This window comes from Belonocnema kinseyi, chromosome 8 (assembly GCF_010883055.1).
Source record: "Belonocnema kinseyi isolate 2016_QV_RU_SX_M_011 chromosome 8, B_treatae_v1, whole genome shotgun sequence".
Classification (NCBI taxonomy): domain Eukaryota; kingdom Metazoa; phylum Arthropoda; class Insecta; order Hymenoptera; family Cynipidae; genus Belonocnema; species Belonocnema kinseyi.
The window spans coordinates 55,122,500-55,141,192 of NC_046664.1; the positions used below are offsets into that span (position 1 = coordinate 55,122,500).

General features: G+C 29.9%; 1 protein-coding gene across 7 annotated transcripts in view; it reads left to right on the forward strand.

Moving 5' to 3' along the window:
- The window catches only part of LOC117177852 (dystonin), a 454,633-nt gene that overhangs the window by 161,464 nt on the left and 274,476 nt on the right, over positions 1 to 18,693 (forward strand). For 3 of the 7 annotated variants that reach the window (XM_033368864.1, XM_033368870.1, XM_033368867.1), the window contains exon 2: positions 16,310 to 17,095. The exons of 2 other annotated variants lie outside the window; for them this stretch is intronic. In XM_033368864.1, the coding sequence (XP_033224755.1) occupies positions 16,975 to 17,095 (121 nt within the window). In that variant the 5' untranslated portion in view covers positions 16,310 to 16,974. Of the gene's footprint in view, positions 1 to 16,309; positions 17,237 to 18,693 lie in introns of those variants that run through there. 2 more of the 7 variants (XM_033368863.1, XM_033368866.1) reach the window with 1 other exon arrangement.

The window sequence follows — 18,693 nt, forward strand, 5'->3', positions numbered from 1 at the left end:
GCGATTTCTCTGCCAAGAAGTTTGTTCTCTTTGTGGTGAGCACCCCGTGTAACTCACATCGCTTTAACTATACTTATCCCATACACTATACTTATAGGATTCTATAAACGCGCACGTGTTTATAAAAGAGAGATCTTTACTCCTAGCTGGCATGAACACGTGGACTCTGTGGTTAGCAGCTGTATGTTCACTGTTGACTGTTTCAGCTGCCGCCATGGAAATTGCGCGAGACCCCGCGCAAAGTTAAGGAGATCCATGGCATGGCTTGACAATTTTTACCATTATAATCGAATACCTGCGTTCCGTGACTCGATGATTTCAGCTTGAGATATCGGTATGCTGCCGTGTTGGCTGCTCGCGGCGATACGCCGCATAAAAATCGTTAATTAAATCGCCTTTGTTCCGCGCCGAGAAAGGGAAGAGACCAGAAGAAGAGTATAAACTACATGGAGAACCCCGGAGGGAGAGAAAGACTTTATTAAGACCTGGGAAAACACCAAGCAACAACAATCTAGCGCCTTCGATTTCTCCATTGCAGACTTTTTTTTTGTATAAAAAAAAGTTGTATTGTGTGCTAGGGAATTCTAAATGAGGCTCAGAGTGGCGCAGCGTGGCTCAGACGGTAGCATGCTTGGTCTTTTTTCTAGCAATTTGTACTGTAGCCCAAAAATATTTCCGAACCCCACACTCACGCCACTATTGACACTTTTTTACGGTGGAATTACTTTTTATTATGTTTCAAAAAAAGAGGGAGAATGCTATATTGACTAACATAACATATCCGCCATCGCAAAAAACAAAATTTCGAAAGATCGCAAGGGATTTGAACGGATTACAATTATTCCACAAGGGTTTGAAAGAATTTAAAAGGATTTTCAAGATATTTCAAGAAGTTGCATTTGATTTCAGGGGATTTTTAAGTTTTCAACATTTTGGAAGTAATTCTAAGAGATTTTAAAAAATAATTACAAAGTATTTCAAGGAATTTTATCATACCTGCGTGGTATTTTAAAAGATTCCATGAAATTTCCGACATTTTAACGGATTTGCAAATTGTATCAAAGGGTTTGAAAGAATTCAAAGAATTTTAGGTAATTTCAGAGTTTCTAAAGGACTCTAGGAATAAAATAAAATTGAATTAAATTTTAAGTTACTTCTAGAAAATTCCTACGATTTTCTGGAGTCTTAGGGGATTTCACAGATTTTAACACTTTTTAAAGTATCTTAAAGTATATTAAAGGCTTCAAAATTTAAATGATTTCAAAAAATGTTTAGTTTTTTTACCAGATTTAAAGCAGTTTACCAATTTAAAGGTCTACAAAGAGTATAGTTTATTTTAAAAGATTTCAAAGAATTGCATGAAGTTTCAGTGAATTTCATAGGATTATACAAAATGTTAAGAGATTTTAAAATTGCCAAAGAATTTCAAATGATTTCGTAAGAATTTAAAAGATTTCAAAGAATTCAAGTTTTTTTACGGCATTTGCAAAACTCAATGTTTCTGGTTGAATATTAATTTTTTTTCTCAAAAATCGTCTGTTTGGCTTGAAAATTCAATTATTTATTTTGTTGTGGAACTTTAATTTTTTTGTTTTAAGAATTTGACGATTTGTTGAAAAATTTATCTTTCTGTGTTGAAAAATCAACTATTTGGTTGAAAATGAACTTTTTTGTTAAAAATTTATCTTTTTGGAGAAATGCATCCAAATTTTGTAAAAATCGAGAAAAATAAGAAACTGTTAAAAACTGAACTGTGTTCTAAAAAATTTATCTTTTTATCTTTTAACATTTTCTAACTAGTATTATACTCTTAGTACTCTTTTTTGGTTTGAAAGTCTCTACTGTTATATTTTTGGTTAAGAATTCATGACTCTTGGTTTAAGTTCTACTATTTGATTGAAAATTCAATTATATTATTGAACACTATACTGTTTGGTTGAAATATAACTTTTTTGTGAAAAATTCTTATTGCAATAGATTTTGACTTGAAATCACTGAGAAACCAAATTACTAGAATCAAAGAAATTTAGTACTGAACACTTACAGTCAAATATTTTTTTTATCGAATGAAATTTTCTTTGGTTCAATAAATGAAGTTGAAATGAAAAAAAACATACTTGTTATAAGATTAATTTCTTTCGATTAAAAAAAAAATTTGATTGGACGTATTCAGTACTGCATTTATTTGATTCTAGTGGGACGAATGAATAATCCTGAAAAATAAAAATCCAGAAAAATAAAATATTCGAACTTGAAAATTGCCGAAATTTTAAAATGGTTGAAATGTAAAAATCCCGACTTAGAAAATTCACGAATAATAAAATTCCTAAACAATTTATAATATTATCAAATTTGAAAATTCCCGACAGTCTATAATATTACTAAATTAGAAAATTCCCGAATAATAGAATTTTCAGTCGAAAATGGGGAAATTGGAAAAGACCCATTGCTGCTAAATTCCCGCGTTTCGAAAATAATCGAATTGAAACAGTTGAACAAGTTATTTTTTAATAAGTCATATTTGTTCATTAAAAATACAAGAATTAAATATTTGTATCTAACAGAATTTTTTTAGGCGTTCAATGTATTTTTTTATATGATTGTTTGAATTGTAAATAACAATAATTTAGGAAAATATACTTTTTCAGTGCAAAGGAACAATACAACAATAAAATTTTTATCACAAGAGCAGTAATTAAAATAAAACGACTATGCAAATTTTCAAAAACAAGCGTGCATTGTAATTTTTTCCAATTATTGTTATTTTAATTTTTTTTTGTCGGTGGAATGACGGTTTTTTTTACATAAATAATCTAAACCAGAAAATTTTGTAATTTCGGGAATTTAATTTTACGGGATATTTGATTCGTCCCATTCAATTAACCTTTTTTCGGATGCAAAACCTAACAATAGAATCACTTGAAAATAAAAATGAGTAATGACAAAGTAACTCTTTCGGTGAAAGAGATGAGATGAGAAGATGGTGAAAGGCCATTTGAATAAAACGGCAATAATTTTCCCAGCGAACGGTTATCCCGACTTCTGCGATTCTTTCCCCGAGGTTCTTCATCCATAAATTTGCAAATTGGCAGTCGTTCAACCAAGCGCCCTGTAACGTGGACGGTGTACTCGTGCGCGTGAATTCCGCTGGCACGTTTCCGACGCGGATGTCTGTTTTTCGTGGAGAGATATACACGACATCCGCGGTACGCCTGGGGAGGAAGAAGAAAGTGGAGATGTCCACGATGGCGATTCTCCGCGGTTCAAGATTAATTAATGCAAACATTCCTAAAATAGGTTCACACCGCGACGAATTATGGTGTTGCTTGCTTTCTCTGAAAGGAGCCTTATTTCCAACGGATTTACTCTTTCCCGTATTCCTCTCTTTTCCCCTTTTTTGGGTGATTTCTCTTTTTTTCCCTCCTCTATTCAAGAAACTTCCCTGTTTTCAAGAAACTTACCCTTTTTCTCTTTTTTTTCGCTTAAAGGTGAACTGAATTAATAGAATCCAACTATTTTTAATTAAAAGTTAATTCTTTTTTGTTGAAATATCTACTATTAAATTTTTAGTTCAGAACTTCTCTATTTTGATTTAAGATTGTACTTTTGCATAAAATTGAAATATTTGGTTAAAAAGACGTTTTTTGGTCGAATATTCTACTGTTCGCTTGAACTTTCTACTTTTTGGATTAAAAAATCGTCTTTTTGGATTGAAAATGAATTTTTTTGGTATTAAACTGAGCTTTTTTGGTAGAGAAGGAACTTTTTTATTGAAAATGCAACTTTCTTGTTAATAATTAATCTTATTGATTAGTAATTCAACTGTATTGTTGAACATACGACTTTTTAAAAAGAAAATTCGTCCTTTTGAATTGAAAATTCATTGGTCGAAATTTAACTGTTTTTTTTTTGACGTTTTCTTGAAATTCACTTTTTTGGTGAAAAGGAACTTTTTTGTTGAAAAAGTAAGTTTCTTGTTAATAATTAAAAATGTTGGTACAAAATTAAACTGTTTTTCGAAACATTCAACTTTTGAGACAAAAAATTCGTCCTCTTGAATTGAAAGCTCATCTTTTGGTATAAAATTCAACTGTTTTGTGAAACATAGAATTTTTCGTTTAAAAAACATCTCCTTTTGAATTGAAAATTCATCTTTTGGTAAAAAATCAGCTTTTTGGTTGAAAATGAACTTTTTATTGTTAATAAGTAATCTTTGTGGTCCAAAATTCGACGGTTTTGTTAAAAACTAGATTTTTTAATCAGAAAATTCGTTCTTTTGAATTGGAAATTCATCTTTTGGTGGACAAGTCCGTTTTTATTGGAAGTTAATTCTATTTAGGAAGTGTCTACATAAACAGAAAATATCTGGCTATTTATACCGTAATTTCGATACAAATAGCCCCCTTTTCCAGCTCTATTTGAATCAAAAAAATATGGCTATTTGCACCGAAATTTCGGTACCCGTAGCAAATGCCTTATTTTTAATTAAAAACTCTATTATCATATTTTTGTTTTAGAATCCATCTCTTTTCGTAGAAAATTTACTCATTTTGTTAAAAATATAAATATTTGGTTAAGAAGTCACCTTTTTTGGTTTAAAATTAAATTACTTAGTTGAATGTTGAACTAATTTGTGAAAAATTAATTTTTTTGGTTGGTGATTCATCTATTTGGTTGAAAATTGAACTGTTTTTTTGAAAATGCAATTATTTTGTGGAAAATTTTTTTTTTGGGGTTATAAATTTTACAATGTGGTTAAATTTTTTTCTTCTTGACTCAAAAAACTTCCTTGGTTGAAAATGCTATTATTTTGTTGAAGAATTCGTCTTTTTGGTTTGAAATTGGCTGAAAATCTTGGTTGAAAATTTAACTCTTTTGTTGAAAATTCGTCTTTTTAGTTTAAATATTCAACTTTCTAGGTAATAAATGCAACTATTTAGTTAAAAAATCATCCGCTCAATTAAAAATTCATCTAATTTTTTTGAAAGTTTAACTATTTGATTGCTAATGCAACTGTTTGGTTTAAAATTCAACCTAATTAATCGGCAATTCATCTTTCTTTGTCGAAAAAGCTTGATTTTTTTTAATTCATCCTTTTTTTTGAAGACTAAAGATTAATCTATTTGGTTAAAAATTAAAGTTGTTTTTGTTAAAAAATCATCCCTTGCTGAAAATTTGAAGTATTTATTTTCGAATTCAATTGTTTGGTTGTAAACTCAACTATTTGTTTAAATATTAATCTTTGTTGGTTGCAAAATAACTTTTTTGTTGAAAATTTATATTTTCGAGTTTAAAAGTCGAGTCTTTTCTAAAACATTCAACTTTTTAGGTTGAAAACTTAAATCTTACGTTATACATTTTTGACAAATCACCGTACTTCTCCTGCCTTAAAGAATTTTGAGCTGTGGAGTCTTCAAGTCGGAAACTCTGTAACTGTATCTTTTTAAAATATTTCTTTACTTGTAATAAATTTTCCATCTTGCATGATCAAAATGTAACCTGTGACTCATTCGACTCCATAAACGAGATCTTCAACACTGCATTGAAAATAAATAAAAAAGCGAGTTGTCAAAACTCTTGAGCGGTAAAGAATGTTGGATTACGTTATTGGCAATCGATCGAAATACATATAAGGGTGCATGATGTGACACATCGTTGACCGTGGCAGGACGACTTTTTCTGGAACTTTCCACACACAACTTCATTTTCCATCAAGTTGCCTTTCATTTCTGTGAGTCAGAGACGATATCTCGTGCCTTACACTCACAGCATAAACTGGGAGGAACAAATGTTGCAGGTAATATACGAAGTGGGGCAACCGCCAGCAGGGTAACCGCCTGCAGGGTAACTGCCACTAGGGTAAACTCTCTGTGGTGAAGCGCAGATATCTCCGGCGCAATCCGCTAGATGCTGCATGTTACAGGGCTGTGACCACGGAAAGTTTACCTCAGTTGGGAGTAATCAGCTAACTATTACCCTTCTTGAACGAGTACCTGCAACACCTCGTACACCCCAGTTTTGGTCTGTATACGAGTTCAAGTTTAAAAAAATTGATTGACATAATTGTAAAGACTTTTATATTAATTTTAGCCTGGACCAATTATTAAGTAATTTCGTTTTTTTCCCTTGTGGAGGTGGAATGTCACACGGTGCATTTCGAGAATCAACCGAGGTCGTGGACACTTACTTTGCGCCCTGTCGCATTCGGTGCCTTGCTCTATTTTCTAGTCGCGAGGCTAATTCGGAACCTCACAAATGCCTTTTCGTTCGTCTTATCTTTGGTTCAAGTCAACCTTCCTTTGTTCTAAAGAATTTCGACTCTAATTTAATCTATTTTCATTTTTTAAAGCTTAATTATAGATTTTGTGATTATTATTGAAATAATATATTTTTTAGGTGGATAGAAAGGTTTAAAATGCTCTAATAAGGTCGATTTAGGATGGTCGCAAATGGCCAAAGTTAGAGAATTTCCGTTAGAAGCACTTTAAGTAATTGTAAAGAATAAACAGGGCTGTCACACAGTCACTTTTAGACTTTTTTTATATAAGAAGGTCATTTTCATAATTTATTTTAATAATTTAACCCATAGGTTATCCACTGTCGAATTCAGGTCTATTCCTTTTTTTAAATTTTCTTGAATCTTACAAAAATATTTTATGTACCTGAAGTTCTGGACGTTCAAATGAACGAAATATTTTTTCACATTTCTATTTTACCCATAAATACTATTTCAACTGCAATTTAAACTATGCATTATAATTCTTTTTCAATAATAAATTATTTCCCATATAAATTAAAATGAACAAACCTTTTAGCACTTCTCCTGGTTTGCAAAGTCATCAGTCAAAAAATTCGTTCATTAGAACTTTCCTATGATTATAGGTCTAGTTAGAAAAGGACTGACCATTTCGAAGTTGAGAGAAGTAAAATCCAAAATCACATCTTATGCACGTAACGCCTATCCCAAGGTATTGAAAATGTAACATATTTTAGCATAACGCCTAAACGGTTCTGACAATTTTTTTCAGAAACTGATACACGGTAAAAGGACTCAATGCAGAGATTCTGTGAAAATTTCAGAATTTTTATTTATTTCGTTTATGAGTTAGAGCCCTGAAATTACAAAAGAACAGAGAGGTCCGATAGGTTACACGCATTCTCTTACACGCATTCAGTTGATCGACATGAAGTTGGAGCGTCTTCAATTATTGTTCTTCGCATGGATAGCTCTTTTTCTAAATTCATTCGTATAATACCTTAATATTTTAGAGTATTTTTAAAAATTTTCCAAGGAACTTTTAAGAGTTTTAAAAAGTTTCAACGGGTTTCAAAAGTTTTTAAAGTATTTGAACAATTGTAGGTTATTTCAAAATATTGAAAGGAATTTTTCAATAGATTTCACTAACATGAAGGGATTCCAATGAATTTGAAAGACTTGACAGCATTTTAAAAACACCCATGTACTCTTCAAGAGCTTTAAGTAAATTCGCGGAATTAAAAAATATTCCAAGACATTTTTATTTGAATTCAATCGTTTGAAAGGATTTCAAAGGGCTTGCAATTTTTACGGTATTTTTAAATTTCCGGAGACATTTTTTAGAGTTTTAAAAAGTGTCAAGGGATTTTAGAATACTTCAAAGGATTTTCAAAATTTCAGAGAACTTGAAAATATTTCAAGGAATTTGCTGTTGATTTGAATGTTTTGATTTTTTAAGATTTCCGAAGATTTTAATGATTTTATGGTATTCTACAAGCTCACAAAGTATTTGAATAAATTTTCCAAAATTTCAGGAAATATAGTCAGATTTAATAGAATTTTACGTAATTTCATAATATTTTAATTAATTTCAAAGGATTTATTCACAAAAAAGTCTGAAATTTCATAAACTCACCATAATATCTTAGGGACTTTAACCATTTATTTGGAATTTCCTTACATTTTTCAAAAACTCAATTCCAATTTATTGAATTCTATACATTTTGTGTGTTAGAAATAGAATAAAAATTTCTAACTTCAAATTTAAAATTGCTTTGTTATATTTATAAAAGATTCTTTATGAAAAATATTACAAGATAATAATTTTGGTCTTGAATTATTAATAGGTAAAATGAGAAATTAGGTAGAAATCAGTGAATTTTGAAAATTAACTGATTAGGCTACCCTTCTAGATTCTTTCTTTTTTACTTGTTAATTTGTGGAATGAAATTTCTCTGATGGCAGAAGTATTTCTTTTTTTTTACGAGTCAAGAATCTTATTGCTTTGTGCCTTTTTGACCTATTTTTTGGCAATAATTGAGTGTGTACGACCTTTAATCACTCGTACGCGATGGTACGTCGATTTCCGTACTCGGAGGTTCCCCCGAGGTCAAACACGAACGATGGATTACAGGTATTACTAAGAAATTAATCAGCCGCCAATTTTCAACACGCTTTCTTGTGTTTCCTTTTTTCTTTTATATGAATTGTTTGGAATTTTGTTGCGATTTTGCTCTGAAAATATAATAAATAAAAAGATTAAAGCAGGATGTCTACAGTTTCATAAAAAAAAAAGAAAATTCCAGGCTTTTCCGGGTTTTACAGGATAAAAAAATATCCAGGTATTTTTCTTGATAGTAAAAAAAATACTTTTATTAGATGAGCATGGCGGATTCTAATCCAAGAATCCTATTTTACCGACATCGAGAAGCTTTCAGAGCTGTAGTGGTTCGTGTCAGTGCTAACTTTCCAGAACATTCTTGATGACGTCATCAAGAATGTTCTAGAAACTTAGCACAGTTTACCAACTTCACTGAAAACAATTTTTTTTAATGTTGAAGATTAATTTTGTTGTCTAAAAATTGGACTATTCCATTTTTTGTGAAAAAATGTTTCCTTACTGAGTTAAAAAATGTACTATTTTAGTTCAGTTCAAATGATTGAAATTTTCTAGTTTTGTTAAAATTAATTTTTCAACTGTTCTTAGTAGAAATTTCAACTATTTGGTAAAGAATTCATCTATGTGGATAGAAAAGAAATCTATTTTGTTGAAAACACATTTTTTATGGCAGTAAACGTCAACTCTCTTCGCTGAAAAGGAAATTTTGTGTGAAAAATTAAATTGGTTTCTAAATAGTTCGTGCTTTTTACTTAAAATATCAAGTATGTCCTTTTGGGCTGAAAATTCATTTTTTATAGTGGAATAGGCATCTGTTTTTGATAAAAAGCTTTTTTGTTAAAAATTGAACTATTTCGTTGAGAATGAGATTGAATGCAAGCATATCCTTTTTTTAAATCAAACAAATCGTATTAAGCAAATTATCTGTTTGATTCAATAAGGCAGATATTTTTCATTTGTTAAAATTGAATAAATGTTTTGTGAATTCAAGCGGAACATTTGTTTCTTTCAACTGTCTGATATGAAAGAAATTTTTTATTTGATTTAAACAAACATTTTTCTTAATGTTATATTTTGATATGACTTGCAGAATTTCTCACCTCGTTTCATTTATTTCGAAATTTTTTTCTTTTTAATGCGCGATCATTATTCCTTTCGATATGCTAATGCTCATTGAACTCTAATCATCCGTAATTTATGGACTTGATATATCTAAGCCTCTCGTGATCATTATCCCATAATCCGTATAGATGATTATCCATATGAATTCATGCTGTCATGCCACTTCGTTTTAATAATGTTTCATTTATTGGTGTTAAAGGAACAAGGATTGTGGCTTAAATTGCATTTTGAATTGCAGGCCTCAGATCATGCGAATTTCTTTCACTGCTTTTTTTACTCTTTTGAAAAACTTCGACTTTTGCAACTTATTGAAAAAAAACTCCAACCAATAGAGTTTTGCGACGTCTGTAAAATCTCGAAAAATCAAATTCCTGACACTTGAAAATTCTCGAAAAAGCAAATATTCAAAATAGGAATTTCTGGAAATTATGAAATTGCCGAAATATAAAAATCCTGAATTGGGAAATTCCCGAATCCTGAATTTGCACTTTAAAAAAATGCTTATAATCAATATTATTTATTTATAATACAATAATGAAATATTTTAACGAAAGAACATTTTAAATGTTGAATGCATTATTTATAACAAATTATTTTATTTGAAATATCTAATATCTTGTTCTTGTATTGTTTTTTTTATAAATATTTTGTTTCAATTACAGTTATTTTAAATTCAAATAATAATTTCAACAAAAATACATTGAAAATCAAAAAAAAAACGAATTTTTTAAATAAAAATGTTTATATATTGTGTTTTAAATAAATGAATATGATTGATCAAAAAACTTCTTCAACTGTTTAAATTCAGGAATTTTTTAGGGTTGGGAATTTTTCAGTACCGGATATTTTATAATTTAGCAATTTTTTAATATTAAAACTGTCGGTAAAATTTTTTTCTTTTAAATGCGAAGTATTTGGCTGAAAATTTAATTCATTTTTTGAAATTTCCACTATTTTGTAAAGAAGCAATCTTTTTTGTTCGAAAATTGAACTGTATTGTTGAAAATTCTTCTTTTTGATACAAAATCCATCATTTTAGATTTAAAACTCTTCGTTTATGGTACAAAAGTAATATTTCTTTGTTGTATATTCACTTTCTTCTAAAAAAATCGTATTTTTTATTCAATCGATTATTATTTTGTTAAAAAGTTAACATTCTTGGCTGAAAGAACATCTTTCTTGGTTGAAAATGAACTTTTTTGTTCAAAATTCAACTTGTTGGAAATTTAACTTTTTAGGCTGATAAATTGAAGTGTCTTTTTTTTAAGTCGTATTTTTGGATTGCGAATTCAATTTTCATGTTCAAGACATCTTTTTTGATTGAAAATGAACTTTTTATTCAAAATTTAACTAGCTTTTGAAAAACTTGTCTTTTTGGACTGAAAATTCAATACAAATTTGGTTAAAGTTGATTCATTTATGTTTGATTATTCGACAATTTGGTTGAAAATTCACCTATTTTGCTAAAAGTTTGTCAACTCTTTTCAAAATTCCGTGCGACTTTCTTTGAAACTAATTTGTCTTTTTAGGCCTTTAAGTCCATTCGAGCCCTACAATTGTAATTTTTTTGTTTTTTTATTCAGCTCTCAGTTCTCAGAAAGTTTCGTAAAAAACGGTACTTTTTGATTACAACGTAGAAGATAATAATGAAATGCAATTTCAATTGAAATTATATAGCAATAGGTAGAATTTATTAGCAGCGAGATAATTATCCTGATTCTCGGGTTGAAGGTTTTCCGTATAGTAGATGGTACTTATTTCTTCAGAAATAATTTGCTGTAGTTTATATATATTAATTGCAGAACATATTTATCTTTATTTTGATTACGCAGTTTTGTAAAATTTTGGATTTTCTCAAAGTTTTGCTTTTTCTCTATTTTGGTTAAATTTTAATGCAATGAGTTCATCAGTACATAATGATTTTAATCAGGTGTTCTTTATTGTACTTTCTGATTTTTTAAGGAAAATGTTTGAGTAACAATAGCAGTATATCAGGGTTGAAAAAGATAAAAAATTAATTGCTTTTAGTCGATTTGGTTGAATATTCAAATACTCGATTAAAGGTTGATCTAATATGTTAAAAAAATATGTTCTTGTTGAAGATTAATCATTTCAGTTGAAAGTTTATCTCTTTGGTTGAAAGTTCAGCTTTTTTAAAATCTGATCTTCCTTCTAAAAATTAATTTTTTTGTTTAAGAATTCAGCTCTTTAATTTGAAAATTTAACTGCTTTTTTGAAAACTCATGTCTTTTAGTTTAAAATTCATTTTTAAATCTGAAAATGCAATTTTTTGGTTGAAAACTAACTTTCTTGTTGAAAATTAATATTTTGTGGTTGAAAATTAAACTGTTTTCAGGAAATTCGTCTGTTAGCTTGAAATTTCAACAATTTGCATTACATTTTTCTTCTTTCTTAAATAAAAAAATCTTCATTTTTTGGAAAGTCGCCTTTTGGGTTGGAGAATTAACCTCTTTAGTTCAAGATTTTATTATTTGATTAAATATCCGTCTTTTGTTTGAAATTAAATTTTTCTCACTCAAAATTTAAGTTTTCTATTTATGAAAATTTATCCTTTTTATTTAAAATCTCAACTATTCATTTACAAATTCATTATTTTTTATTTTTTTTTTTTTATAAAATTATTCTTGTTGGTTGAAAATTCATCTTCTTAGGTATTTATTTAAAAATTCAACCATTTTGTTTAAAATTTAATGATTTTGTTTATCGTTACGCTTGTTCTTGTTCTGACTTCTGACATTGCGTGTTGTGTATAACGTTGTTGCATTACATATGCTGGTGTGTAAGTACCTGTAAAACGCCCACACTTGCTGAAGCAAAGAAGACGGCCTTCTCCCCGACCTTTTCGGGTCAGGATTCTTATGAATGACTTGATTTTCTCTGAGTGAAAGTGAAGATAAAAGTGTCGAAAATGCTCTTTAAGAAAGTAATTTCTGTTTTACTGACCCATTTTTGTTTTATATTGAAATACTGTTCTTAAGATTTCTTTTCAAGACAGTAAATCACTTTATTATAATGAATATTAATTTTTCAAATTGATATGAATAAAATAATAAATAGCAAATAACATCAGGGTGGTCGTAGGTCAGGGGAAACCTGAAAATCAGGGAAATGTCAGGAATCTATAAAAAAATCGTGCAAAAATCAGGGAATTTTTTATAAGAGACAATTTGAATAACTGTCAAGGATAATAAATTTACACATTTTAAGGTTTCATTTTTCTATTGCGTTAAAAAAATATTCTTTGTATATTAATGGTCAGGGAAAGCTACGGAACTTATTTTTATTTTCATTTCTGTTTCCTTTTTTAATTGATTTTTCCTAACGATTATATTTTTAGTTAAAAATTTTATTATTTGGTTACAAATTCAAATATTTTTCACACCAAAGAATCAATCCCTTTTTGTTGAAAACTTATTGATCAAAGTATTTCATTTGAAAATTTATCTTTTTTCATATGATTCAACTGGTTTTAAAATAAAATAAAAAATTTTGTTGCCTAAAATATCTATTCTGCTATCAAATTCGAATTACCTTTATAAAATAGAATTACCTTTTTTTTTATTGAAAATTTAATTACTTGGTTCAAAGTTGATTGATATTTTTTCTTAAAAATTGTTTTTTTTTTCTTAATTTTTTAACTGTAAATTTAATTATTCCAGTAAAAACAATCAACATTTTGGTCGAAAACCTTTTTTCTTTTGAAAGTTTATCTCTTAGGTAACTTGTTTATTTTTGGTTTAAAATTGATCTTTTTAGTTGAAAAATCGTCTTTTTTAATACAAAATTAAATTTATTAGTCTGTTTAGTGGAAAATTCATCTTTTCAGGTTGAAAATTCAACTATTTGATTAAAATTTTACTATGTGTTTAAAATTTAAATTATTTTGTTGAAACTTCTAATCTTTGGTTAAAGATTGCAGTATTTAGTTGAGAATGCAACTGTTCTTGGTTGAAGTTTAATCTTTTTTTGGAAAATTCGACCATTTGGGTGAAAGTTTATTTTTGTAGGTTAAAAATTGTACTGATAGTTAATAATTAAAATATTTTATTGAAAATGTTACTATTTTGTTTAAAATTATAATATTTTGTTAAAAGGGTATCTTTTTGGTTAAAAATTCAACCGTTTTGTTGAAAATTCGTCTTGTTGGATTCAAAATGCATTTTTTTTATTATAGAAAAGTTATCTTTGTTTGGTTGAACTAAATCAATAAAATTCAAATTTTCGAATTTTAATTTATAATCGTTTTATCCCAAATATAAAAGATTCTACGGTAAAAATTTTCCAAGATAAAAATTCTGGCATGTGATTAATATTAATAATAAGGGAAAATGAAAAATTGGTTAGGGAAATGTCAGGAAATTTTGAAAACGAAGTTTAGCGGCTACTTTAAATAATAAATGTTGAGTGTTTATAAAAACAACAGATCATACCAGATTGTTTTTAAAATAAATATATTCTTTAAATGAAGTTTTTTGTCTGCTTTAGAAAAAAAGCAAAGTTATTTGATGTTTTATTTATTGGAAAGAAACAGCTAGAAGTTATTGTGTAATAAATCATCTTTTTCATTTGTCCCGTTTTCTGGGCAGACAATAAAAATCTCAATTTTTACAGAATATTTATATTTTTTTGAAATGAGTATAATAGTTTTACGTCGTGCGTAATTTTATAAGTCTTACATCACTGATATTAATTATTTATACGTAATGAAAGTAAGGTGTTGAATTGTTCAGTGAAAATACAAGATACATTTCCAAGGCATGATGATTACATATTCAATCACTTCCTTACAAAGTCATCTGAGTTCGCAAACGAAGAATATTGATGCTTGTAAAGCAGATGATTCAGAATAGTGAAGTCAATGCGATTTTAGCTTCTCTACCTTTCGACTAAAATGGGAAAGAATCTGTCGTTTATTTTTCTAATGAAAAATTGGAATGACACATTGATATTTTTACGGGAAAATATTAATTTCTTTGCTCTATTTCATATTATTTCGCTCTTAATTTTCAATTTAATTAATTTTCCACATTCTAAGGTTTCGGATTTAAAACAAGCCTGAAAGCATAACAAAATTAAATTTAATATAAATAAAATTAAGATATATTTTTCAATTATCAAGAAACAGATGAATCTACAATTCTAACTGTTGTAGTGTGTATGTTAAATTTCAACCATAAAGAAAATTCTAGTCGAGCCACCTGAACCTGGGAACTCTCAAGTAAATGAATTAATTCTCCATCTATTTTTTTTTTATCTAAACCCTTTGTTTGTTTAATCTGTCTTGAAAATCCTAAACAAACATATGAGAGGAAATGACTCTAAACTAAGAATTCCTTTTGTACATCCGAATAGTACCTATATAAACTTAAAAATCTGATAAATTGGAAGGAAACTTGACTTAAGTCAACTGACCTCCAAATAACTCTAAATTCACACTACAATCTCGAAAGTGAAAAACACTGACGGATGAGTCAAAAATAGTATTTACTTCAGTCTTTCTGGGTGATTGGCAAAGTATTAGTTGAAGTATGATTATCATTCCAGTATCAGCGGAAACCACTTACCTACCTCGTTTCTAGACTTGATGCTGGTTAAGTCATCGTCTCATGACGTTAAATCAGATCGTAAACCAGCTGAAAGGACAACTTATTAAAATTGTATCTCACCTAGCTCTTGCGGTATCGTGTGCCCAACTACCCACACTCTGGACCACGCGGTGCCAAGTCTATTGGCTAATTCAATTCCTGAACGATCAGGATTGGCGAAGTCAGGGGGCCCAGGGGAAGGCACCCACACATCTCTCACCGATTACCATATGCGGGGATCCCGATCGCAACTCGGTTCTTTCCGGTCGTTCTGGGCCCTACGGCTCGAGACCAACTCAACTTCCAGTGTCGTGTCCACGCGCCTTCTGATCAGACAGTCATCACAGTCACTCGGATTGTCGGTCTTTCGGTCAGTTCCGTTTCCGGATTCTCCAAACTCTGCAATTTGTTTGGTCTAATCTATCTCTGTTCTCTTCTTTTTACTGCGCTTCATATTTCACCGATTTTCTGGCTATATTGTGCTTTTTTCGATCTTTGACATGTGCCTTTGGGTTAAACAATTTGATACGATAGGCTAAAGTCCTCGAAGTCATTGATGAGTTTTGGGAACTTAGTTTGTGAGCAAACTAGGATTTTTTTTCATTGAAAATTATTTGGTCGTTATTATTCAGTTTGGTTGTGTTAGTTAGAATTCTCTTTCATTACATTTCTAAGAACTATTTGCTCAATCGATACGAGAAAAAACCATTTGCCTACGAAAGGGCAATCCTAACTAGATTCATGCTGAAAACCCATTTAGCACTATACTCGAACCTTGAATTTGCTTCTAACTCAAGTAGACTTCCAGTAACCCAAGTGCTAATTTTTGGAAGTAATAAGTATAATCTAATGAGATTTGATAATACACCTGAAGTTCCTACCAAACCTTCTCATCCACTTTAAATTACTGTCCCCGTTCCCTTGAATAAATAATACCTTCTTTTGAAGCTTCGAAAATAAGAATGACGACGGTCCCGTGCTTGTTATTCAAATCGACCCAAAACCCGTTCCAGAGGGATGAATGCCCCTCTGTCTGGTAGTCCCTAAAATCTTTAAAAAGTATCGATTCATCTTCTCGGCGAGGTCGGCAAGCTTAAACATTTCGCACGAATTAAGACATTCATACTTAGGGACCAAGCAAGATAAAAGGCTCGTGGTACCAAAGAATTTTAACTCATTTAACCCATTATTTCCTTATCGAAACAGATTCACGAAAAGAAACCGTAACGGAAGGACGAGGGGATGACGCAGAAATCGATAAAGAAAGGGTCCGCCAAGTGGGTCAGGAATTCAAAGTGCCATAGCAAGTTGAAGAAGCAGAGAGTGAATTAATACATATATAGAGAATCCATTAATCCAGCTAACTGAGAGACTAATGCTCTAACATGCTTGTAACATAGGTACGAAAAGAAGAGAAAGAGAATTTATTGTATATAAATATATGAATATAATAACAATTTGATTATTTGATTAAAGAATCAGTCTCAAGAGTATCAATAGTATTGAATCAGTATCATCAAAAAACAGTATCAGCAGTTATCAGTAGCGTTATCAAATCATCAGTATCAAGTCATAAGTATCAATAATATCAAAATCAGTATCATCAACCGAGGGACAACGAACGAAACGAACGAATCTAGATACTAGAAAAACAAAATCTTCCACTTGCAAAGGTGGGCCTTAGAGTGGAACTGGTGTCTTCGAAGTGTGTGCCTTATTTTGAATCTACTCATTTGAAAGGCACTTCTTTGGAATTAGTAATTTGTGGCTAAAAACAGTGATACTGTGGAAAAGTGAAAAGTGTGAGATGAGCAACTAGTCGACTTTTTGCTGTCGTTTTGAGATTAACGGAGCGAAATTAGCTCTGGATAATGTCGACTCAGGCTTATTATAAAGAAAGGCTGGGGTTTGACCCAGCCGATACTGTGGCTGAACATCACCGAGAGCAGAGATCGCAGCATGGATACGAGGAGTCACTCTCCAAGTTTAAAGGTCAGAATGGAAGTCCTTTTTTGGGAAATTGGTCCTTCGTTACTAACGAGACCGGAAATGGAGATGCAATTGAGGAAGAATTTCGTCCAAGCAGCTCTCAGGCTTGCTGGGGTTGCTGGGCTAAGTTCATTGAATCTCATGGTAAGTGACACACTTTTGTGCTGATTTTTGTGTGCTGTTGCAAAAAGCTCTTCCGAATTCCCCTATTTTTATTTTATCTGAGTGCATTAAATATTAAATTAAAGGATGAACAGTTGCTTTTGTTATACAATTTATTTGTTAAAATATTTTTAGAGAGGTTTAATGCGAGGAAGGATCAAATTTCAATTCAAATTTCGCGCCATAATGACGTTAGAATTCAGCACTTCGGTATGAAGTGATGCCTTGTCGGTAAAATCGATTCCTAAGTCGAAAGATAATATAATGGTAACAATTTGAGGTTAGAGTGTCTAAATACTCAGGGCAATCTAATCTCAAATTGTATACATTATAATTTTGCCCGCGTTAAACTGAATAGATGTAAATCGAGGATGAAGTAGTAAATAAAATCAATAAGAATAACAAATAATCAGTAAAACGACAAAACACAAATAAGTACAACTTAAGCCAGTGTGTGTATCCAGATTTGAAAATAATTTTTTTCCTTATACAATTTATTTATCTGTCGAGAAATTTTTTTTTTTTTTATTAAAGTCAGTATATTGTTTGTATATGCAATGGTTGAATTTTAAAAAATCATGGCTTATTTTTCCGGAAAAAACATTCCCTGCAACTCTACTGTGTTTTTAATTTTGAAATGAGTAAATAATCTTTAAGTATATATACTTGTTTCAAAAATTGTTTCTTTACAAAAAAAACGGTTTTAACAATTTTAGCCATAGAAAAATCTACTTTTAAAACTGAAACAGTAGGGTTGTACGTAATGTTTTCCCTGAACAAATAAGTCATCATTTATTAAAATTAAAGCATTTTTTTTTATTTTGGTAAGAAATGATAGTAAAAAAATGCAATTATGACAAACATTCTTAAAATAATTGTTTTATTGTAAGTTTTAAAATTTTTAAAGAAAATTAAGTTTTGTTTTGTAATTACATCATCAGTAATATTATTGTGATTCATAAAGTCGTAGCAGAACTTTTTTTCCAGAGACGTTGTTTTGTTGCAGATATAAGATTTATCTTGCAGTTTTTTATTAGTCAGAAATAATAATATCGATGGTTTCTACGAAGAATAGGTTATCTTTTCGTTACCGCTAAGAATTAAGCTAACTTTATTTTGTATGAAATTTAGTAAACACGTAGAAGTGTTAAAATAAATAAAAATCTTTTAAAATGTCTTGTTTTTAAAGTTATAGGACCCTACATTACATTACAAACTGTAATACAAGATGCTGGAGTCTTGAATTCGTAGGAAATGTTTCGAAAAATAATAGGTTATTTATTCCTCCTGGAAACTCAGCTAAATGAAGTTAGTCTAATTCTTAACGGTAACGAAAAGATAGCCTATTGTTCGTAGAACCCCTCGATATTTAGAGATGCTCGAGTTTTTCGAAATATTATGAAAATTTACAAAATGATGGAATCGAGTTCTAAAATTAC